At 41.7% G+C, this 21,252-nt stretch overlaps 5 protein-coding genes and 1 long non-coding RNA gene across 6 annotated transcripts in view; 4 read left to right on the forward strand and 2 right to left on the reverse strand.

Moving 5' to 3' along the window:
* The window catches only part of LOC104804179 (KH domain-containing protein HEN4), a 3,522-nt gene extending 461 nt beyond the window's left edge, over positions 1 to 3,061 (forward strand). The window contains exons 2-8 of the mRNA XM_010528375.1: positions 63 to 443; positions 829 to 1,278; positions 1,374 to 1,637; positions 1,912 to 2,094; positions 2,178 to 2,434; positions 2,546 to 2,654; positions 2,789 to 3,061. Coding sequence (XP_010526677.1) covers positions 63 to 443; positions 829 to 1,278; positions 1,374 to 1,637; positions 1,912 to 2,094; positions 2,178 to 2,434; positions 2,546 to 2,654; positions 2,789 to 2,914 — 1,770 coding nt within the window. The 3' untranslated portion in view covers positions 2,915 to 3,061. The remainder of the gene's footprint in view (positions 1 to 62; positions 444 to 828; positions 1,279 to 1,373; positions 1,638 to 1,911; positions 2,095 to 2,177; positions 2,435 to 2,545; positions 2,655 to 2,788) is intronic.
* On the reverse strand, positions 3,041 to 5,720 carry LOC104804178 (uncharacterized tRNA/rRNA methyltransferase slr1673). The gene is made up of 4 exons (XM_010528374.1): positions 5,312 to 5,720; positions 4,641 to 4,941; positions 4,117 to 4,167; positions 3,041 to 3,552 (listed from the first exon to the last, which is right to left on the reverse strand). Exons 1-4 carry the CDS (start codon positions 5,635 to 5,637, stop codon positions 3,157 to 3,159), a joined length of 1,074 nt encoding a protein of 357 aa, XP_010526676.1. The 5' UTR covers positions 5,638 to 5,720; the 3' UTR covers positions 3,041 to 3,156.
* Positions 5,721 to 6,337: 617 nt separating this feature from the next.
* LOC104804182 (osmotic avoidance abnormal protein 3-like) lies at positions 6,338 to 11,964 on the forward strand. The gene is given in 20 exon segments (XM_019201331.1): positions 6,338 to 6,692; positions 7,141 to 7,309; positions 7,311 to 7,431; positions 7,520 to 7,691; positions 7,800 to 7,870; positions 7,957 to 8,140; positions 8,328 to 8,437; positions 8,534 to 8,633; positions 8,721 to 8,807; positions 8,908 to 9,081; positions 9,175 to 9,448; positions 9,547 to 9,708; positions 9,795 to 10,010; positions 10,108 to 10,145; positions 10,227 to 10,390; positions 10,527 to 10,778; positions 10,856 to 10,924; positions 11,016 to 11,078; positions 11,174 to 11,239; positions 11,328 to 11,964. Coding segments are annotated over 20 exon segments (3,198 nt in total). The 5' UTR covers positions 6,338 to 6,469; the 3' UTR covers positions 11,811 to 11,964.
* Positions 11,965 to 12,344: 380 nt separating this feature from the next.
* LOC104804183 (heat shock 70 kDa protein 9, mitochondrial) lies at positions 12,345 to 15,390 on the forward strand. The gene is made up of 6 exons (XM_010528385.2): positions 12,345 to 12,482; positions 12,864 to 12,925; positions 13,010 to 13,088; positions 13,215 to 13,781; positions 13,856 to 14,476; positions 14,576 to 15,390. The coding sequence occupies exons 1-6, from the start codon at positions 12,408 to 12,410 to the stop codon at positions 15,215 to 15,217; spliced, it is 2,046 nt and encodes a 681-aa protein (XP_010526687.1). The 5' UTR covers positions 12,345 to 12,407; the 3' UTR covers positions 15,218 to 15,390.
* Positions 15,391 to 15,844: 454 nt separating this feature from the next.
* On the forward strand, positions 15,845 to 20,212 carry LOC104804185 (glycine-rich domain-containing protein 1-like). Its single transcript, XM_010528387.2, has 9 exons — positions 15,845 to 15,934; positions 16,440 to 16,617; positions 16,818 to 16,935; positions 17,008 to 17,262; positions 17,676 to 18,131; positions 18,222 to 18,730; positions 18,834 to 18,996; positions 19,114 to 19,269; positions 19,350 to 20,212. Exons 2-9 carry the CDS (start codon positions 16,454 to 16,456, stop codon positions 20,046 to 20,048), a joined length of 2,520 nt encoding a protein of 839 aa, XP_010526689.1. The 5' UTR covers positions 15,845 to 15,934; positions 16,440 to 16,453; the 3' UTR covers positions 20,049 to 20,212.
* LOC104804184 lies at positions 20,139 to 21,044 on the reverse strand. Its single transcript, XR_770317.2, has 3 exons — positions 20,873 to 21,044; positions 20,425 to 20,509; positions 20,139 to 20,329 (listed from the first exon to the last, which is right to left on the reverse strand). It is a non-coding gene; the product is annotated as an uncharacterized LOC104804184 (long non-coding RNA).
* Between the last annotated feature and the right edge of the window lie 208 nt (positions 21,045 to 21,252).

Below are 21,252 nucleotides of genomic sequence, written 5' to 3' on the forward strand. Positions count from 1 at the left end.
GTTTGACCGGCGCCGTCGTCTCTCAGATCCGCCGTGATACCGGCTCCAGAATCCACTGCCACCAGCCGGATAATGGGTCGGAGCACTGGGTCATCTTCATCGTCGGCTCCACTTCTATCGACAATCGCATCGTGTTGACGGACAGAGTCGGCAGTACAGTCGATTGCGATGAAGGGGAGCGGGTGGAGTGCGAGGTGTCCACCGCTCAGGCGGCGCTGATTAGGGTTTCGGAGCGACTCTGGGCGGTTCTCGCGGAGAAGGATCACGGCGGCGGTGCGGAGGAGGGGGCGGCTTACTGTGGGATTTTGGCGGATAGTACTCAAATTGGAGCTGTTCTGGGAAAAGGAGGGAAGAATGTGGAGTGGATGAGGAAAGAAACGGGAGCCAGGATTACGGTTCTTCCTCCTCCGGCTTGTGGCACTAAAAGAGATCAACTGATTCAGGTAATTCTTTGATATGATTCAGGTAACAAAGATCATCTGACTAAGGCTTTGGGTAAACAAAAGTTTCTTGCACGATCTTTAACTCTTGTAAATGTTTTCTGATATTAATACAAATACCATTTACCAAAAAAAATTCTTGCGATGTTAACTGTTAAACGTGTTCGTTAGGCGCAGAACCAAATGAATTGTCCGTCATCTCTAGGTTTTTTTAAAAATATTTCTAGGTTCTGCCTGGTTGATTTGTAGAGATTTGCTCCAATGGAAGCGATATTGCAACAATTTTCCTCTAAAGTGCTGAAATTGATACATAGGGCGTGAATTTGTGTGTAGATTTCGTGTGGTTGATCAAGAACAGAGTGTTGAACTTTGCGTCTTTTTGTGCAAGGTTACTGGAAGAGTCTTGGCTGTGAAGAAAGCTTTGATTATGGTATCGGGCTGTCTTCAAGACTGTCCGCCTTTAGATGGGTACCCGCCGCCGCTGTGCAGCAAACCATTTGAGACGGTTGTTGATGGAAAATCTGAGGATCCGCATTCGGAGTTTTTCCCCCATCTGAGCTCTCTTTTACCTCCTGTAACTGCGAATAATGCTGTGGAGGCTGCTTCAAAGGGGGACTTATCATCGACAGAGGTGGAGTGGACCAGTTATTCAGATGCAAAAGATTCAGGACAAGATGTTGTGTTCAAAATTATCTGCACATATGTTGCAGCTGGAGGCATAATTGGGAAATCAGGATCCGTTCTCAGAGCTCTACAGAATGGAACAGGTGCCTCTATTACGCTCGGAGCTCCTTTGGCTGTATCCGGTGATCGCATTGTTACCATTTCTGCCCATGAGGTAAGATGTTCTATCATATTTTTCACCCACCGACGCTTACAAAGTTTCTTTCTTGGTGTGCCATTGTTGATGTAAATTTTGCTCTGTTTCCATAGAACCTCGATTCATGGCACTCTCCTGCACAAAATGCCCTAATTCTCGTCTTTACAAAATCTGTCGAGATTGATACTGGGAATGGGCGGCTCACGCGTGGTTTGGGCGATGGTGCTATTGTGAAAGCAAAGCTTTTGGTACCTTCAGACTTTGCTAATTCCGTAAATGAAAATAGAGATATAATCGAAGTGACTGGTGCTGATATACATGTTCTAGGAGAAGACCAGATCCTGGGTTGCACCTCTGAGAATGAAGTGGTGATCGAGGTAAATATTTGCACTATCGTTTTCAAGGTTACATCAGTGTGGAATTAGTCCGTGTAAGCTGTTTCTAGGGAACTAAGATGGCTCTGATCCAATTAACTGATATTTTTCTGAAACAATTTTGATTTTCTACTAGATGTTATGAATCTTAGCCTGTATTAGGGCCCGAGTCTTTCACAGGATAAAGTTTCAGAGCCACCAATTTTGTTGTTCTGACATGACATCCCAAAAACTGCCTCAGTTGATTTACTGTCTACTTTTATGTACTTTGTTTTAGATTGTGGGAGAGTACAAGGATGTACGGAAAACCTTGTCTCAAGTGACTTCTATGTTGAGGAATAACCTATCACCGAAGGATGTCCTCAATGAACAGGGAGTTGGTCATACGTACAATAGTCCGGATAATAACATTCAAGCTCATGAGATGGATTCCCACACACTTAATTTGCAACAATCGCAAGTAAGTGTTTCTTGCCAAAAGTAGAATTCTTTGTTACTGTTTCCTCTTTTTTCGAGAGTATTGGTGGTTAAACAATTCTGCAGAATCCAGGCAGAGGCTGTTTGCCCTCGGTGTCAGATGACCCGAAGATGATTTGGAGCGGTACAGAACTCAACAAGTCCCTCGATTGTCTATTTCCCTTTGAAGTTGGCAATGAAATGGGACAGAGGAGCACAGATGGAGAACTCAAGAATACTGCATCTTCAGGACTTCAAGAGAATGATTTGTCTCAGGGAATGAAAGATCTTGAGCTCTCTAGCAACAATGAAATCTCTTCTTCGCCAACAGATTCATCGATAAGGTCAGTTGCATCAATCGTACAGTATGTGCTGTACACAAACTTCGAAACAATCAGCGGTTCCAAAAAATAGGTCGTTCACATCTCAAGTCTTTCCTTTTGGTATTGAAGCAGAAAGCCATCCGTTTCTTTGAAAAGTGTCACCATGGAGATAGCAGTTCGGGAAGACGCTCTTGCAACACTCTATGGAAGAGACGGATGCGGTCTGAGTAATCTACAACAGGTAATTCTGTAGACTCGAGCCATGCCCTTTTACCGCCCGATTGATTTTTGTTGTGTAGGCTAAAACAACAATGAAATCTATAGCTAATGGTTAGAAAGAAGGGTTGTGATGACACATGGGATATGAAACGATAGGTTTCAGGAGTGAGAGTGGAGGTGCAAGATCCTGAGGGAGGTGAAGGGACGATAGTCATTTCAGGGTCACCAGGGCAAATCAGAGAAGCAATGGGATTGATTGTGTCCATTGTTGCCGATCAATGAGAGCCAACCACCAGCACCAAATCCTGGTGATAGTCACTTTTCCTTTTTTTTTTTTTGGTCTAAGAGAATATTTCAGCACCAATTAGGATGTGAATGTAAGTAAATTCACTGCTTAAGAGGAATATATATTCAATATTCTTCTTGATTGTTTTAAAGTGTATCAGTATCATAGAATTTATCAGGGTCAAGCTCACACCTTTGATTAGAAAAAAGTCTAATCCACATCAGTTCAGTTTTGGCATTCAAAAACTGGGGTAAGGTTGAAGCATGTACAAAAAAATGCCACCAGCAACAGATACATTGAGAGATTCGAATCTGCCCGCCATTGGAATGCTCACGAGCTCACATATCCGCCTTGACTGCTCAGACAGACCTTGCCCTTCACTGCCTAAAACCAAACACAATGGCTTCTCCGACAAAAACTGCGCAAATTCTTGGGACAGTGTGGAAATGGGTTTCGGTTTCTCAGGGATTGCAGGGTTTGCAGCTAATAGCTTCATCTGGAAATGGTGTTGTAGAAGCTGAAGATGAGACCAGGTGCCGGAAACTATGGGGAGCTGAAATGAAGCTCCTCGGCTTGCTCGGAGGGCTTTGTCATTGAATGGATCGCAACAGCCTGGAAGCAGAAAGGCACCATCCTGTACAAAACGGTTCATAGCCGAGATGAGATAGTGCTTCGCATATTGGAGCTGGAGAAAGAAACCTGTGCATGGCAAATATTCATTCCCATGAAGAATATCAAGGATAGCCCTCAATTGCAGTAAAACAAGAAGCTTTCCTCCCCCATTGATAACCTATTTACTGATTAGGTCATTAGTTTTAAGTGGGTCCATATATGAATTGCATTCTGAGAAAAGGACAATGAAAAGGCAAAGAATATTTCCTAATATATCGGGAAAGACATTAGGCAGCGTCGTTACATTACATCTGATCGCCGGTTTGTGTAAATCCTTATAGATTCTGTATCTAATGTGGTGACAGCTTAGGAGACTACAACATTTGATCTGGAACTGGTTTTGATACAAATTTCAGAGAGGACAAACACATGATTTGGAGGTGTAATCCAATGAAACAATAATAAGATAAAGGCACTGGATTCTGATTAAAAAGACAAGGTGAATCATGGAAAGGTGAAACACGAGTCAAACTAATGAGAGAGTTATAGAATTGCCTGGCAAAGAGAAAAAGATGGTTGTTCATACCCAATTAAAGGCCATAGCAGATCTTAGTAACGTGCCAAGGTTGCCCGGATCCTGCAAAGAGGAACTGTTTCTTTTCAGTACTTTCTAATTGCCCGAGAGCCTAAAACGATAACGTTCCAACCCTTATGGTAGTTGATCGAGAATTCAATCAGTTTACATATAAACAGGAAGTTTTTTCATAACCTAAAACATCTGGCACAGGCAAAGGTACTTGAAGAAGATAGGTGTTTCAGTAACAATTAGGAAGCATGTGATACAACCATGAAGCACAAAAAGCATATATAACAACATTATGTATTGTATCTTCTTTCTTTTCGATGCTGCGACTAAGGCTGAACACTATACTCAGTATACAGTCTGAATCTGAAGAGCATATATACATATATATCTTGAGCAGAACAGTTGCATCTGGCAACTATTTTACTACCAAGAGCTCGCATATACCGTAATGATATCATTTCAAAAGATCCAGTAAATCACGCGAGGAAAAAATTCGGACTGAGCCTGAGTGAGGAACTAATAACCTGTACGCTGTCCAGAACCAGGATCCGATGAGCAGACGGGAACCACTTTGTGCAGTCTTCTGTCTTGTTGCTGTCATCTTGAAGATCTATGAAGCTTCTAGGAATTCTCATTAAGGCAATGGCTTCAACAGATTCAGTAGACTGCATTCCTGAGAGTTTTTTCAACACCAAAGGACTTACACGAACAACTTGGAGATGTAAACCCTGTAACCCTTGTGGAATCCGAGCTTCCTCTTGCAGAAATAGACAATCCATTTCTGTGGTACTTTCTTGTAAATTCCCTTGGAACATGCTTACTTCCCTGTGGGCGAGGCACAACAAGTCAAGTTAACTTGGCTCAAGGTTAGGATACAGGAAATGACAACACCAAGGAAGATTACAGCTCTCTGGATGAAACCCATTACTTGGGAATTGGTGATAGATTCGTGGTATAATGATTTTCAGTCAACTCACCTTCATGACGCCATTGCGTAACAGTTCAGGTAGAAAGTTTTCTCTTTTTTCCTCAATCTCACATGAATCATCGAACTTAAGAGCCGTTTGAGCACATAAAGGAAACAATTTTCTTCGATTCACTCAGTAACAAAGCTGAGAACGAGCAGGGAAGCTCCTCAATGGAACATGCTTACGAACACAAGGAACCCAGATGAAGAACAGACAGTGGCAGATACCTTATGGGGGTAGCTCCAACGACAAGAACAGAGCCATGGGCATGGCGGTAGGAGGAGCTCTGTCGGAGCTTCAAGCAGTGCTTGATAAAAGGGTTTGAAGTGCTGGTGATGGATTTCACATGGAACGGCAACGAAGCCCTAAACCCTAGAGAATTATCGGAGCCGCCGTCGCCGTGAATATCACCGGAGGGGTTTCTCCGTTTCTGGGTTTTCGTTGTTTTGGTCGAAGTTTTCAGATTCGAAAGAGGGATTATGTTTTCTCGCGGCGGACATGATGGAGTCGATTTGGTGTGAGTGAGCATGATTCCGACGACCGACGTCGCCATGCTTGGGAGAACTAGATCAGATGGATTCTCTCACGTTGGCCATGACTTGGGCACCCAAACGGTGTCGTTCCATCATCTGGATGTGGATTGGTCATTTTCTAAAAACGAAATTAGGATTTGAACGGGAATGATTTTTATTTGAGTTTTTCTTAGTTTTTAAATTTTTATTTTTATTTATTGGATTATATAATATTTGTAAATCTAAAAATGTAGTTTTTGATTTTTTTATCATTTTTTCATCCAATTGATTTTCTAAATTTTTAGAAAAAGTAATTTTATAAAAACTTAAACCGTAATTTTTTTTTATTTTGGATTTTTAAAATTCCAACTATTATATAATTTTAATTTTTTATTTGGTAAAAATTAATTAGAAATCATATTTTCATTTTAGAACGATCCTGCATTTTGACAGTTTCATAATCCTATTTTACACAACTGTTATAAGAAAACATTTACAATTTTTGAAACTGCTAAAATTTACCAAAAAATTAATGGTTTTATATTGAATATTTTTAATAAATTTACCTCGTTTATATTTCTCGGTGTGCTAATGATGAGATGGCAATTCACTCGTCGTAGGCCCAAAAAGACCAGATAGGTATATATGAAAAATTCCGGCCCATTTTAAAATTAGGGCTTAACGTTACATTTTCAACGGTCGAATTGGAGATTCAAATTTGAAATACCAAACGCAGAAAAGGAAAACGAAAAGATTCTCTGCATTTTCTTCCTCTTTCAAAGTCTACGAAACGATAGAAAGATAAGCACTTTGATCGTCTTTTGTTCTCGGAATTTTCTGGGTTTCCAAGAAGTAAATCACTTCAATTTTTCCATGGAAGACGCTCAATTCAACGCTACAGTTCCCAGCGACGCGAAATTACAGTCACCTGGTTCATTGGGGATTAGGGTTTCACGACCTGAACTAGATCGGGTGGAGAAAGACGAAACTAGAGAAGCTGTTAAGCATGATTGTGGAGATTCTTTGTCGGATTTGATGCTCTGTGATCCAAATTCAAGACTGTTACCTGCCGGTTTTACAAGATCCAATTGCACAGGTTGGTTTCTCGTTCTTTCGTCCATTTTTCGAATTCAAACGCTTCGTTATATGTGCCATTTCGTCTGGATTTTCGTCTCTATAACGAAGTCCACACGCAGTTTTCTCCGAAATTTGGATCCTTATTGTTTTAGGAATCCATTGATTAAAAGCGATAGGATTAAGTATCTCTCCGTGCAATTCTACAGATTTGTGGTTTTTTCCTGTTTAGATCTATCAATATATGCTGAAAAGGCTACAGCTTTAGTTCAATTTGACTGAATTTGATCGGAAGTTGAAGATTTATGGTCCAGTGTAGGTAAAGGGTGTGTGTTATATTTAGGAAAACTGTAACGAACGTGGTCGTAGTGTGTATGGTGCTATATTGAACTATTTTGACCTTACAAATTGAGTTTTAGGTTATGCAGTGCTTTGTATTAATATAGTTGCTTTCGGATTCCTGTCACCAGATGAGATTTTGATGTTCATAAATGCTGGAAGCGACGATTCGAACGTTTTAGATTCTTCCCTAAAGATCCTCAGCGATACCTATTTCGAAGGAGGAGACGGGCTAAGAACAGATGAGCCTATAGTTGAGGCCGGAGATTACCCATTCATATATCAATCAGCACGTGTAGAGATACTTGTTGAACAATCTTCCTCCTGGAGAATATTTTGTCGATTTTCATTTCGCTGAGATTATCAATACCAATGGGCCTAAGGGAATAAGGGTGTTCAATGTCTATGTTCAAGAAGAGAAGGCAAGTAAACCAAGGATGTCCTTTTTTTTTTCATGTCTCTACAGATTGGAGCTTGTTTGCGCTAAAAGCGTTTTATCTGTAATGTCAGGTCTTGTCTGAATTTGATATTTTCTCAGTGGTTGGAGCCAACAGGCCACTCGTGTTGGTTGACTTAAGGGTCTTGGTGATGGAGGATGGATTGATTAGGATACGGTTTCAAGGAGTGAATGGAAGCCCGGTGGTTTGTGGGATTAATGTGAGGAAAGCACCACAGATTTCAGGTAATTCTGTTTTCATTAACTTATACCTTTTGAGCTTTTTTTTTAAAACCCATGAAAACAAGTCCCCAGCTACTATACTTCTCATTCATGCATTACATTCTTGCACAGTTCCACGGGCTTCACAAGATTATATCAAATGCGAGAATTGCGCTGCTGAGATAGAGATTTCTCGGGCTCGGGTACTATTTACTTACCATGGTGGTTCCTGTTTTAAAGAATTACAGAAATCCTGCTTATCTTGTTGTCTCTGTTATATGTTGAGCAGAAGAGGGTTATGCGAGCAAAAGTTCAAGATCAGTACGAGAAGAAGATTCAAGAACTTATGACGCAATGCCAACTTAAGTCGAACGAGTGCCATGAAGCATGGATGTCATTGACTTCTGCAAATGAGCAGCTAGAGAAGGTGATGATGGAGCTTGATATTAAAACATTCGAGGCACGCTCTCTAGGTAATGAATGCTACACTCGAAAATGGGAATTTCTCATCAGAACCAATTCACACTTTTCTCTTTCCCTTTGGATTTAGTGTTATGGATTTAGTTTTGATGCTTACATGAAGAATTCCCCTTTTCCTTTACTTTTCCCTCTGGTAGACCAAACTGAATTCCCCTTTTCCTTTACTTGCCCCTCTGGTAGACCAAACTGTTGTACAACAAGCTGATAGTTTAAGGACTATAACAACAAAGTACGAGAGTGACAAGAGACATTGGTCTTTGGAAATTGGTAATTTGCAAGAGAAAATAAAGGTATCTTGTGATTTTCTTAAGCCCCAGCACATATCTCAATATCTTTGTCATGTGCATGTTTCTCCATGATAAGTTTACCAAAATTTTTCCTTGCAGATAATGAAAAAGGAACAATCTCAGCTATCTCAGAATGCGCATGAGTGTGTGGAATCAATCCCCGAGTTGTACAAAATGGTTAATGGAGTTCAGGCACTTGGTGAGTTCAGTGCCATTTTTGAATTCTTGAGATGGGATTTAAGACATGCAATTCATTAAGTAATATTTTTATGAACTCAATAAGCAGTTTCTGAATGTGAGGAACTCAAGCAGAAGTACAACAAAGAGCAAGCCAAACGGAAGGAGCTGTATAACTATATTCAGGAAACTAAAGGCACTTCATTCTTATCCTTTCTTGGTGTTTTGCTTTATTTTCTTGATTTCCACATTTGAAAACCTATGCTTACATCACTGATAAGATTCCCTTTTACCAGGCAATATTAGGGTCTTTTGTCGATGCCGCCCTTTGAACAAGGACGAGACATCATCTGGGTTTACAATGACTGTTGACTTTGCCGGAGCAGAAGATGGAGAGCTTGGAATTACTACAGGAGTTTCTAAGAAGATTTTCAAGTTTGACAGGGTTTATACTCCCAAAGATGGTCAAGGTAATACATGTTATGATCAAACTATAACTATATCTCTTGGTTTTATAAATAATATATTGTTGTTTGACAGAGACTATTACATGACCTTGCCAGTTGATGTCTTTGCGGATGCATCTCCAATGGTTGTTTCTGTGCTGGACGGATACAATGTGTGCATTTTTGCATATGGACAAACAGGAACAGGAAAGACTTTCACTATGGAGGGTACTTCACAGAACAGGGGTGTCAACTATAGGACACTTGAACAGTTATTTGAGGTTGCTAGGGAAAGGAGGGAGACGTTTTCATATAATATATCAGTTAGTGTTCTTGAGGTCTACAATGAACAGATAAGAGATTTGTTGGCAACATCACCATCATCAAAAAAGTAAGAAAATGGCCATCCATGTTTGATTAGGGATTGGAACAGAAACTTCAGCTTTATGTGGAAGTTTGACCTGGTTTTTTATGGGTTTGTCTCCAAAGGTTGGAGATAAAACAATCTCCCGAGGGACCCCATCATGTCCCTGGACTAGTAGAAGCTAAAGTTGAAAACATCAATGAAGTCTGGAATGTGCTTCAGGCTGGAAGCAATGCTAGAGCTGTCGGATCCAATAACGTAAACGAGCATAGCAGTCGCTCCCACTGGTATCGAGATCTTTTCCAACTCCTGCTGCTTGATCTTTTTTGTTTCTCTATATGATCCATTTAGTGATCTTCTGTTATCATTTCAGCATGCTCTGTATTATGGTGAAAGCCATGAACCTGATGAATGGTGAATGCACAAAAAGCAAGCTTTGGCTTGTGGATTTGGCTGGAAGCGAAAGGTTGGCCAAAACTGACGTGCAAGGCGAGCGTCTCAAGGAAGCTCAAAACATCAATAGGTCGCTCTCTGCTCTTGGGGATGTGATTTATGCATTGGCAACAAAAAGTGGTCACATTCCATACAGGTCTTGTCTCAGTCATTTCTTGTGATTCCTACTGCTTGGGGAAAAAGCTGTTAGCTTTGATATAACTGTCTTTAACTTTTTCCGCCGATACTCTCAGGAACTCAAAGTTAACACATTTGCTTCAAGATTCATTGGGTAAGATGCTTCATTTACCGGCTGTAGTGGATAATTCTGTGGTCAAGTTTTGATGTCAATACTGCCTACAAAACTCTGCAGGAGGAGACTCAAAGACTCTAATGTTTGTGCAAATCAGTCCTTCTGAACAGGACCTGAGTGAGACACTTAGTTCATTAAATTTTGCAACTCGGGTTAGAGGGGTTGAGCTCGGTCCTGCAAAAAAGCAAGTTGATACCTATGAGATTCAGAAGATCAAAGCAATGGTATGACTTCTGCATTTACTACATGTGTATATATCCTTCTGCAGCTATCAATCAATACTTCCGATCATATTTTTCTTTTCCATACCCTCTCTGATTAGAGTTTCTCCTTTTTGGCTTGCATCTGTCATTACTAAAGCTGGAGAAAGCAAGGCAAGAATGTCAATCTAAAGACGAATCAATAAGAAAACTGGAAGAAAACTTGCAAAACTTGGAGAATAAGACCAAAGGGAGAGACCAAACATGCCGAAGCCTCCAGGAAAAGAATAAAGAACTCGAGAGTCAACTCGAGTCAAGAATTTCTATGCACAGCCAGTCGGAGAAGCAATACACACAGCTTCTGGAAAGACTGGAGGGAAGAGATGAGATGTGTAGCAACCTCCACCAGAAGGTTTCTTTCTCTACTTAACCAGGCTTTGATTCTTTAAGTGGAAACGTATATATGGATAACAGAATTTTCAATTGTAGATCAAGGAGCTAGAGTGTAGGCTTCGAGAAGGACAACAATCAGAATCTACAGCTTCTTACCAGCAGAAGGTTTGGTTTGGGCATGTTTGTTACAGTTATTCACCGTTTTGGTGAGAGGAAGAAAAACAACTGATAGCTCTTGAACTCTTTGTCCGTTCAGGTCAAGGATCTCGAGAATAAGCTGAGAGAGTCTGAAAACAGTTCCCTGACATTGCAGCAGAAGGTTTGTCCAGATCTAGTTTCAAAGTTTGCTCGCTTTCAATGTATAAGGAAAGACAATACACAACAGCCCTTTCTTCTGTTCACCATGGCTTCCAGATTAAGGAGCTGGAGATGAAACAGAAAGAAGACCAGAACCAAGAACTAGTTTTGCTTCATCTCAAGGTTGGTTTTTTGCCTCTCGGGACATTCTTGAATCTTTTAACATTAGGATTTTTCGAGCTGACGATGATGTTTTCAAATGAGTTTGCAGATTAAAGAACTCGAAGACAGGATTAAGGAGCAAAAGCAGCATATACAAATGCTGGAAACTCGTGAGTTCCCCGACACCATCAATGCTACATCTCCTAGCGAAGCGAAAACTTGCTTCAAAGACGATAACTTCACCAATGAAAACATCGAGTCTAACATCCTAAGGACTTTTAACTCCGTTAACCGTCCAAGGAGCCATTATCAAAGGTCATCCCTTCCCAGAAACAATGATTCTTTTCTCCACGAGCCGACAAGGAAGAAGAGGGACTCAAGAACTGGTGACTCGGAGAAAAACAACGACGTATCGGTGCATATGAACGAGAAACGGATCAGGAAATCTGATCCACCAAAAGTGGCAGCTAGGTTTACCAGACCCACAAACCATGGAGGGCCTGTTCTTGCTCAGAAGAGGTCTGTGAACAGGGAACAGCAAGGCCAAGGAGCCAAGGAGAGGGACACCAAGAAAAAGATTTGGTCAAGATAATGAAGTCATCATATATACATAATACATTGATTATGGTACTTGGTCTCTACCCTGATTATGTACACATGCATGTGTGCATGTATGTATGATGGAAGTGATATACATATTGAATATTAGAGATTTATAGTCAAATAAATTATTACTATTTTGCTTACTTTTGTTACAACTCATGCTGATGAATTAATAGTATGATTTTTTTTAAAATAATACCCCCCAAGAAAAAAAAATCCAACGACATAGGATGGCTAACTAATAAAACTATTGGGCTGACTGAAAAAAAATGCTTGATATGAGTCAATGCCAAATATGAAGCCCATTAATGGCCCGTGTTTGAAAAAGTCAAAGGGAAGACTGACTTGTAGCCCACGAATCTCAATTTTATGCATTTCCTGGATTACCCTCGTGACAACCTCGCCTTTCACAAAGGCCCGGAGTGGAAGAGTGGGGTACTTTCTAGAAGCGATGAGGTTATAGTGGTAATTATGCCTTCAGACGTTCTTTCATAAAAGGTCCCTTAAACCCTACGTTCAGCCAGTCATTTCTCTGCGCCTCTGGCCTTTAAACCCTACGTCTCGGAAAACCTCTCCGACGCTTCCAATGGCCACCGCCGCTCTTCTCCGCTCGCTCCGCCGCCGCGAGCTCCACTCAGTTTCCGTCTCCGCTTACAAATCCGTATGTATCTCACCCCTTAATCTTATCTTCTTGCTCATATCTTGCTTGCCTGAGAGTTTGCTTTCCGTTATCATGGAAATGTAAGGATCGGTTTTTGGTGTTTTTGTTGGATCCATGTCTTCGTATCGTTTCCGGCTGATATAGGGTTTAAGATTCTGGAGAGAGCATGAATCTACGTAGTTAGGTGGTAAGAGTCGTTTTCAGCTCTTGGGATCTAGATTTCGAAGCTCTTATCTGTCCTGATTTCTGATGTGTTGAATTAGTGACCTTTATGATTGAGGTTCTTTACTAACTGAATAATTCGACTTTTTTTTTTCTGGGAATTGCCTTATTGGACATGTATATGATTGAAACATATACACTATTCGATTTCATTTGCAGCTATCTACAAATGGAAAGACGTCTTTGGCTGGAAAATTGGGTTTATTGGCGAGGCCTTTCAGGTGCTTCAATCTACCGTTTGTGTTACAGTTTGATGACCCGCTTTAGGTGTTTTCCTAGCCTTACGTGTGTGTTAATCTGTACAGCGCAAGACCCATCGGTAATGATGTTATTGGTATTGACTTGGGTACTACCAATTCTTGTGTATCCGTGATGGAAGGAAAGGTAAAACATTTCTTTCTAGCCCCTGGCTGTTTGCTTTATTGGTTTTCTTGTTTGTTCCGGCTGCTGAGAATAAGTCTGGGTTTGAATTGTCATGCTAAAGTTATTGGATCCAATCTCATGTTACAGACCCCTAAGGTGATTGAGAATGCAGAAGGAACTCGAACCACTCCTTCAGTGGTTGCCATTAACCAGAAGGGTGAACTCCTTGTGGGAACCCCTGCCAAACGTCAGGCCGTGACAAACCCAACCAACACAGTTTTTGGGACCAAACGTTTGATAGGGAGACGGTTCGAAGACTCTCAGACACAAAAAGAGATGAAAATGGTTCCATACAAGATTGTTAAAGCTCCAAATGGTGATGCTTGGGTCGAAGCGAACGGCCAAAAGTACTCTCCTAGCCAGATTGGAGCTTTTGTTCTCACCAAAATGAAGGAAACTGCTGAAGCATACCTTGGGAAAACTATCACCAAAGCTGTTATTACTGTTCCAGCTTATTTCAACGATGCTCAAAGACAAGCCACAAAGGATGCTGGGAGAATCGCTGGTCTTGATGTGCAGAGGATCATCAATGAACCGACAGCTGCTGCTCTATCATATGGTATGAACAACAAGGAGGGTATCATAGCTGTGTTCGATCTTGGAGGAGGAACCTTTGATGTCTCCATCCTGGAAATCTCAAATGGAGTTTTCGAGGTATGTCTTGTATGCTTGTTCCTCTCTTCTTGCTTCTGTTCTCGGGTGCAATCATGTGGCAGTTCCTGTAACAGGTGAAATCAACAAATGGAGATACCTTTTTGGGAGGAGAAGACTTTGACAACACCTTGTTGGAGTACTTGGTTAGTGAGTTCAAGAGAACGGATGGAATTGATCTGACGAACGACAGGCTAGCCCTTCAAAGACTGAGAGAAGCTGCTGAGAAGGCCAAGATAGAGCTTTCATCAACATCTCAGACAGAAATCAACTTGCCATTCATAACAGCTGATGCTTCCGGGGCAAAACACTTGAACGTTACCCTAACCAGGTCAAAGTTTGAAGCTTTGGTTAACAACTTGATTGAGAGAACAAGGGCTCCATGCCAAAACTGTCTGAAAGATGCTGGAATCACGGTTAAAGAGGTCGATGAGGTTCTGCTAGTTGGTGGAATGACCCGAGTTCCAAAAGTTCAAGAGATTGTTGCGGAGATCTTCGGGAAGAGTCCTAGTAAAGGTGTTAACCCTGATGAAGCAGTTGCCATGGGAGCTGCTATCCAAGGTGGTATCCTTCGTGGTGATGTGAAGGAGTTGCTTCTTTTGGATGTGACCCCTCTCTCGCTCGGTATTGAAACCCTCGGTGGGATTTTCACCAGGCTGATCAACCGAAACACCACCATTCCCACCAAGAAGTCACAGGTATTGTTGCCGTTTCAGATTTTTTAAATTCTTGGATCTTTGAATGAATTAACGTGTTCTGTTCAAATGGTAACCCTTTTCTCGTGACAAAATTCTCAGGTTTTCTCAACAGCAGCTGACAACCAGACACAAGTGGGTATCAAAGTCCTTCAGGGCGAGCGCGAAATGGCGTCTGACAACAAACTCCTCGGAGAATTTGAGCTTGTGGGTATCCCTCCTGCCCCGAGGGGAATGCCCCAAATCGAAGTCACCTTCGACATTGATGCTAACGGTATAGTTACTGTCTCGGCCAAAGACAAAGCAACAGCAAAAGAACAGCAGATCACCATCCGGTCTTCTGGAGGTTTGTCTGATGACGAGATTGAGAGAATGGTGAAAGAAGCCGAGCTCCACGCCCAGAAGGACCAAGAGAAGAAGGCTCTGATCGATATAAGGAACAGTGCTGACACAACCATTTACAGCATCGAGAAGAGCTTGAGCGAGTACAGAGAGAAGGTCCCTGCCGAGATAGCGACGGAGATTGAAACAGCAGTTTCTGAACTCAGGAGTGCAATGGCGGGAGAAAGCGCTGACGAGATCAAGGCAAAGCTGGAAGCTGCAAACAAGGCTGTCTCGAAAATCGGCGAACACATGTCTAAAGGATCCTCCTCATCCGGAGGGTCTGCCGACGGAAGCAGCGGTGGCAGTGGCGACCAGACGCAGGAAGCTGAATACGAAGAGGCAAGCAGTTCCAAGAAGTGAGGGGGGGAAACCGGGTTAGCAGTTTGTATTTAGAGAAATTTTGGAGTTGAGCTCTGAACCCATTTGATATTTGCCAATGCAAAATACGATGTAAACCGGTTTGATTAGGACCGGTTCTGTAACATTTGGATAACGGTTTGATGTTACTGCACGCTTTGAATACTTTTGTCTAATCCAATCTTTAGTTTCTGTTTGTGGAATGTTGGATCATTTCCTCTCTTGTGTGGCTTTGTCATGTTACAAGCGTTGGGTTTTTCACATCAGTTCCTTGTGGGACACGGCAAATATTCCTCACGTATTTAGCATTTCTTTCTCTAATCTCCTCACGCCATCTTTATTTCTTTTTTCTTTTTTTCTGACTTTTTTTCCTGAAAAACAAGATTTCACAATTTTTTTTGCCTACTAAAAACTAAAATAGCTTCGAGGTACATATTCAATAGTAGTAATATATACTTCGTTTTAAGTCGATACATTATATTTAGCGTGTTTAATTTATTAAATTATTAATATATGAGATGATTAAAAAAATCAGAAAAAACACTATAATTTCCACTCCCTTTGTGTTTACATCGCTACGTGCGTGAGGGTATTATCGTCTTTCTACTCCCTTGTCACCCGGACATGGTGAGTCGCTATAAAACCCGGCCTCTGAGACTCGATTCCTCAGGGTCTCCTTCTTCGGACTAAGCTTCGTGAGAGAAAATTTTCCAACCGGAGGTAATGCGATTGGAGTTCCTTTTCTTTTTTTGTGCTAATGCTGTGTTCACATGTACCGATGTAGCATGATTTCTTCTGCTTTGACTTATGTTTGATCCTTGAAAAATCTCGGCTTTTAGGTATTTCGGAGTTGTGATTTTGTTTGCATGTGATCTTGGATTCCCTATTTCTCCCAAGAAAATGGGCCATTTCTCGTTTTTCTTGGATTGTGTTTCCGTTTTCTGGGCAACCAAACAGATAATTGTAGTTGCTAATTTCACACTAAAAAGTTAATTGTTTTAGTGATACGAAAATGCTATTCGGGGTAGGATCAAGCGAAAAAGAATGCATGAATCGTGTTACTGTGAATCTAATCCATGTTCATACTTGTAAAATCCATGATCTGACAAATAGGGGCATGCATGAGATCGGACAAAGGTCAAATTCCCATCTTTTCATGTTATCCGTTGTCAACCCCAATTTTGTTTTGTCATTATGGGTTTGTTGTCTTGTTTCGAAATTGCAGGAAAACTTCAGGGAATGGATAAGGAGAAGGAGCAAGAGTTGGAGTGGGTTGAGGCCCAAAAGCTGGAGATAAACGTTGACCTCATCTCTGCTGCCAAGCAACAGCTTCAGTTCCTTGCAACTGTTGATCAGAATCGGTGGCTCTATGAAGGCCCTTTACTGCTGAGATCCATCTACAGGTCTTAACCCTCATCTTGATTCAGGCTTTGATTTCTGAAAAATAGATTCTTTAGCCATTTTGACTGATAAATCATTGAGTTATGATTTGGTATTTCGCTGTTCCCTTGATAGGTAATGGTTTTTGGTGATATAAGAAGTTCAATAGGGGCTTGATGTGTGTATTAAGGCTTATGAATTTTAATAAGTTGGTAAATTTCAGGTACAACGCTTGCTGGCTTCCCTTGCTTGCCAAATACACTGAGTCACCGATCCGCGAAAATTCATTGGTTCCTCCTCTTGACTGTGAATGGATTTGGCATTGCCACAGACTTAATCCGGTAAGCAAATGCATCATTATTCGATGTTCAGTCTCGGAGAAATACTTATTATGTTGCTGTCTTGTCTTCTAGGTAAGGTACAAGTCTGACTGCGAGCAGCTTTACGGGAAAGTTCTTGACAATTGTGATGTGGTATCTTCCATCAATGGCAACTTCAAAAGACAAACTGAAGATATTTGGAATAGGTTGTATCCTGAAGAACTGTATGACCTAGACTTGGATGAGGCAATCTCAGAGGATGTTTCTGAAAAGTTGTCAGCTCTTGAAGAGTGCACTAAATATGATCTAGTTTCAGCAGTCAAAAGACAAAGCCCATTTTACTACCAGGTAACCATGGAATGCCTGTCTCCACTATGTCATCAATTTACAGATTTATAGATTTTGTCAACCAAACAACAAACAAGCTTTTGTTGGTCACCATTTCCTCTTTATGATATCTTATTTTAGTTTAGAACATGAAGTTCAAGACGGGGCCTTTCTTTTCGTGTACTTAGTGAGGGTTACAGGTTGAAAATTTGAGCTCCTTATCCTTTATCATAGTTCCATTACTGATTTTGTTACTACAAAAGCACGATTGGTCTCTGTTGTATGTCCTAAAGCAACCTTATTTAATGTTGCATGTCATAGTAACCAGAGCAGGTTCTCTTCAAATCTGCTCTTTTCAAGGTTTCTAATCCTCTGGGGTCCTAGATTTTATTTCTTCATCTTGCTTCGTGTTTCTTCCTGTTGTTTTGCTACAGGTTTCCAGACCCCATGTAAACAATGACATCTTTCTGGAGGAAGCAGTGGCGAGATATAAAGGCTTTCTCTACCTTATCAAGAAAAATGGAGAGAGATCCATAAAACGTTTCTGTGTCCCAACTTATGATATTGACCTAATCTGGCACACGCATCAGCTGCACCCTCTCTCTTACTGCAAGGATTTGGAAAAGGCCATTGGCAAGGTCTTGGAGCATGATGACACAGATTCCGACAGGAAGAAAGGTAAGAAACTCGATAATGGCTTCTCTGGAACTACTGCTCAGTGGGAGGAGACTTTCGGTAGAAGGTACTGGAAGGCTGGTGCTATGTACAGAGGCAGTACTCCTGCTCCTGTCACAATTGTTCCTTTTGCATCTGATTCTTCGGGTAAGGAATTGGCTCTGGACAGTGAGTACCAGAATGTAATCCAGTTTCCAGAGGTGGAAGCTATTGAGGTAGTCTTTGTATTGTTATTCTTCATGCGCTTCTTCCATTTGATTGTTGTTAGATAATACTTTTAAGTGTCGTGGATCTATATTCTCCAGGTTATGTTAGAGATCATCGGTGTTAAGAACTTACCAGATGGCCACAAGGGAAAGCTCTCCGTTGTGTTCAGCAAAACCCAGCCCGATTCTCTGTTTCATTCTGAACGAAGACTCGCTGTCTTGTCTGAATCCGGGCAAAAGCAAGTTGATTTGTTCCAGTGTGAACTGACGGGAGAGCTTTGTTTCCGCCTTACCAACGAAGATAAAGACTTGGGTTTTGCTTCTTTGTCACTAAGGGAGTTCCTATTCCCAGTTGCTAAACTCTCTGTTGAGAAATGGTTGGAGTTGGCACCACCAAGCAACAGAAATACAGATTCGAAAGCCGTCTTCCTACGTGTTGCTGTCTCATTCACCCCACCGATCCGAAGGCCGTCTCTTCTTCACATGGTTCAGTCCGGATCATCACTCAGAGGTTCTTGCTTTCCCATGCTCCAAAAGGCTCGTCTTGCTAAGAGTTCAACACTCATTATCGATGATACCCGAGCTGAGGTGATCAGCCTCCAGATGAGGTATGCAATAACCAAACATTATGTTATGAATACCTAATCCAGTTAGGCTGCTGTAATAACATCCCATGACCGTAAAGCTACATTTTATTTTTGGCGGGCACAGTGCGAAAAGACAAGTGATTGGCGTGAAAGAGTCCGGTGAAACTCTTAAGCTAGCAGAGTTTAATGGCACTTTCTGGAGTTTGTTGAACTCAAAATGGTCCCTTGAGTACACAAACGGTCGAGGGGAAGATGGTCCTCTCTTTCAGCTTCTGGGTAGTCACGTGGTATATTATTCACGTTTCTTACATTCACATACATTTGTTCCTGCTCGTTCTTGATCTGCTTTCTCTGGGTACAATTGTCTTGTTATGACACAGTGGAGCACTCTTTGATTGGTACAGGTGAAAGTTTTCTCCGGGAGAAGGCTGGATTATGAGCCAAAACACTGCAGAGGTCAAAGAAGTGACCGAGATTTCATGACTGCAGTAGAGTTCTCGAAGCAGCATCCATATGGAACGGCTGTGGGTTTGCTCGACTTGAAACTCTGTTGCTTCGAGGTGAGTTTTCGTGATTGATCCCACCTGGTTGGTTCCGTCATGATGCAACTTTAGATTTCCTTGAAAACCATGATGAACAGGCAAAGGAGAATTGGCTGGTTTTTCCCGGAATCGTGTCTGCTTTTATACTTGACGCGATTTCGAAGAAGGAAGGATTCGGGTGTAGAACCAAAGATGAGATTATAAACAGCGAAACCCTCGAAGGGAATGGATTAATGGAGGATAGCAACCAGATTAAACTCAGAACAACAACAGAAGAAGCCGAAACGAAGCTGGAAGCCTCAAACACGGAGACTGTGATTATGGGCAGCGGCTATGGCGGAGGATTTGGAAATATGGTGGAGGCCGGAGAATATGCGGGTTGTGGCGGCGGCAGCTGCAGTGGAGAATGTGGAAACACGGTGATGGCTGCAGAATCTGCTGGCTGCGGCGGCGGATGTGGCGGCGGATGTGGAAACATGGTGAAGGCTGCAGAATCTGCCGGCTGTGGTGGCGGTTGCGGTGGTGGCTGCGGCGGCGGCTGCGGTGGCGGCGGATGTGGCGGCGGATGTGGAAACATGGTGAAGGCTGCAGAATCTGCCGGCTGTGGTGGCGGTTGCGGTGGTGGCTGCGGCGGCGGCTGCGGTGGCGGCGGATGTGGCGGCGGATGTGGAAACATGGTGAAGGCTGCAGAATCTGCCGGCTGCGGTGGCAGCTGCGGCGGTGGGTGCGGCGTTGGATGTGGAGGCAGCTGCGGCGGCGGATGTGCAACAGCTGAAACTGAAGCTACTGGGGATTGATGTTTGTATTTGTTCAGACCACCCCATAAGAAATGGAGAAAAGTCATATACCTATGTACGTATGTTCGTCTATATACATAACAACAATAATAAGAAAATGAAACATGTAATAAGATGTAATACAATGGCAGACAGTTATAAGATGACATACAGAGATATTAATATATAGACATTACAACCACAAGCAGAAGAAGATGTAAGGAAAACATCAAAAGTCAAAAATGATGGTGGGATCACAGCAGCACTCGTCCAGCAAGCAGCAGCAACACAGCGCCGCCAGGCTGCACCCATATTTTCATATATTACATACAATAATTAGTAATTATATACATATATGTGTATATATATATAGAGAGAGGGGAGAGAAGAGCATTACCATCCCTCAAGAAAACCGGGCTGCCTTCTCGGCGGCGGAGCTGCGTACTGCGGCGGAGCCACCACCCGCGGTCCCTGGTAATACCCTGTTCAGCCAATTCCATTCGCACCCAAAAACAAAAAGAGAGGTGTAATTAATAATACATGACCTGATTGTGATCAATAACCATTTTGATTAACCATGGAATCTATGCTAAATTTACAAGTAAAAAAAAAACATAAAATCACGGTGATTAAAGCAACAATAAATTTGGGACGATTTTCTATCATTTCATTCGTCGAAGACGAGCTGAACTTTAGTAAAGAATAAACCGGAGAAATACAAAACCGACCACACTTAACCGGACAATCTAATTAACAAGTATCCTCGCGCTTTAACCGGCCAATCTACTCGCAAGAATTGAATTGAAAACCGTAAATAAAGGACAGAAAAAAAAAAAGTTAATTACCTTGAGCTGGGTAAGGATAAGCGTACTTGGGATCACTCATTCTCTTCTTCTTCTTCTTTCTGTTTTTTATTTTATTTATTAAAAAAAAAAAGAGTTATGATAATTTTCTTATGGAGAGAGGGCGGTGAAAGTGATCTTGAAGACTTTGGTGATGACACTAGAGAGAGAGAGCGCTTTACTTCTTGGCCCCTTTATAAATACCAAAGCCCCACCGTTTCGCTCTCTTTCATTTCACATTAATGGCATATTATAAATTTAATTTCAATTTCTCTTTTTGTAATCATTTCTAATATACTCCATCCGTTTTAAAATATTTGTAGTTTTAGGTTATTTTCCATGTTTCAAAATATTTGTCATTCTACATTTTCAAGACATTTTTT

This window comes from Tarenaya hassleriana, unplaced genomic scaffold, assembly GCF_000463585.1.
Source record: "Tarenaya hassleriana unplaced genomic scaffold, ASM46358v1 Cleome9, whole genome shotgun sequence".
NCBI lineage: Eukaryota > Viridiplantae > Streptophyta > Magnoliopsida > Brassicales > Cleomaceae > Tarenaya > Tarenaya hassleriana.

Coding starts and splice junctions, on each gene's coding strand:
- LOC104804183 (XM_010528385.2), top strand. CDS start 12,408: ATGGCCACCGCCGCTCTTCTCCGCTCGCTCCGCCGCCGCGAGCTCCAC. Junction 12,926..13,009: donor TTATTGGCGAGGCCTTTCAG/GTGCTTCAATCT, acceptor TAATCTGTACAG/CGCAAGACCCATCGGTAATG. Junction 13,089..13,214: donor TATCCGTGATGGAAGGAAAG/GTAAAACATTTC, acceptor CTCATGTTACAG/ACCCCTAAGGTGATTGAGAA.
- LOC104804178 (XM_010528374.1), bottom strand. CDS start 5,637: ATGGCGACGTCGGTCGTCGGAATCATGCTCACTCACACCAAATCGACT. Junction 4,942..5,311: donor GTTGGAGCTACCCCCATAAG/GTATCTGCCACT, acceptor CCTCGCCCACAG/GGAAGTAAGCATGTTCCAAG. Junction 4,168..4,640: donor TGGTTCTGGACAGCGTACAG/GTTATTAGTTCC, acceptor TCCTCTTTGCAG/GATCCGGGCAACCTTGGCAC.
- LOC104804185 (XM_010528387.2), top strand. CDS start 16,454: ATGGATAAGGAGAAGGAGCAAGAGTTGGAGTGGGTTGAGGCCCAAAAG. Junction 16,618..16,817: donor CTGCTGAGATCCATCTACAG/GTCTTAACCCTC, acceptor GGTAAATTTCAG/GTACAACGCTTGCTGGCTTC. Junction 19,270..19,349: donor TGAAACTCTGTTGCTTCGAG/GTGAGTTTTCGT, acceptor CATGATGAACAG/GCAAAGGAGAATTGGCTGGT.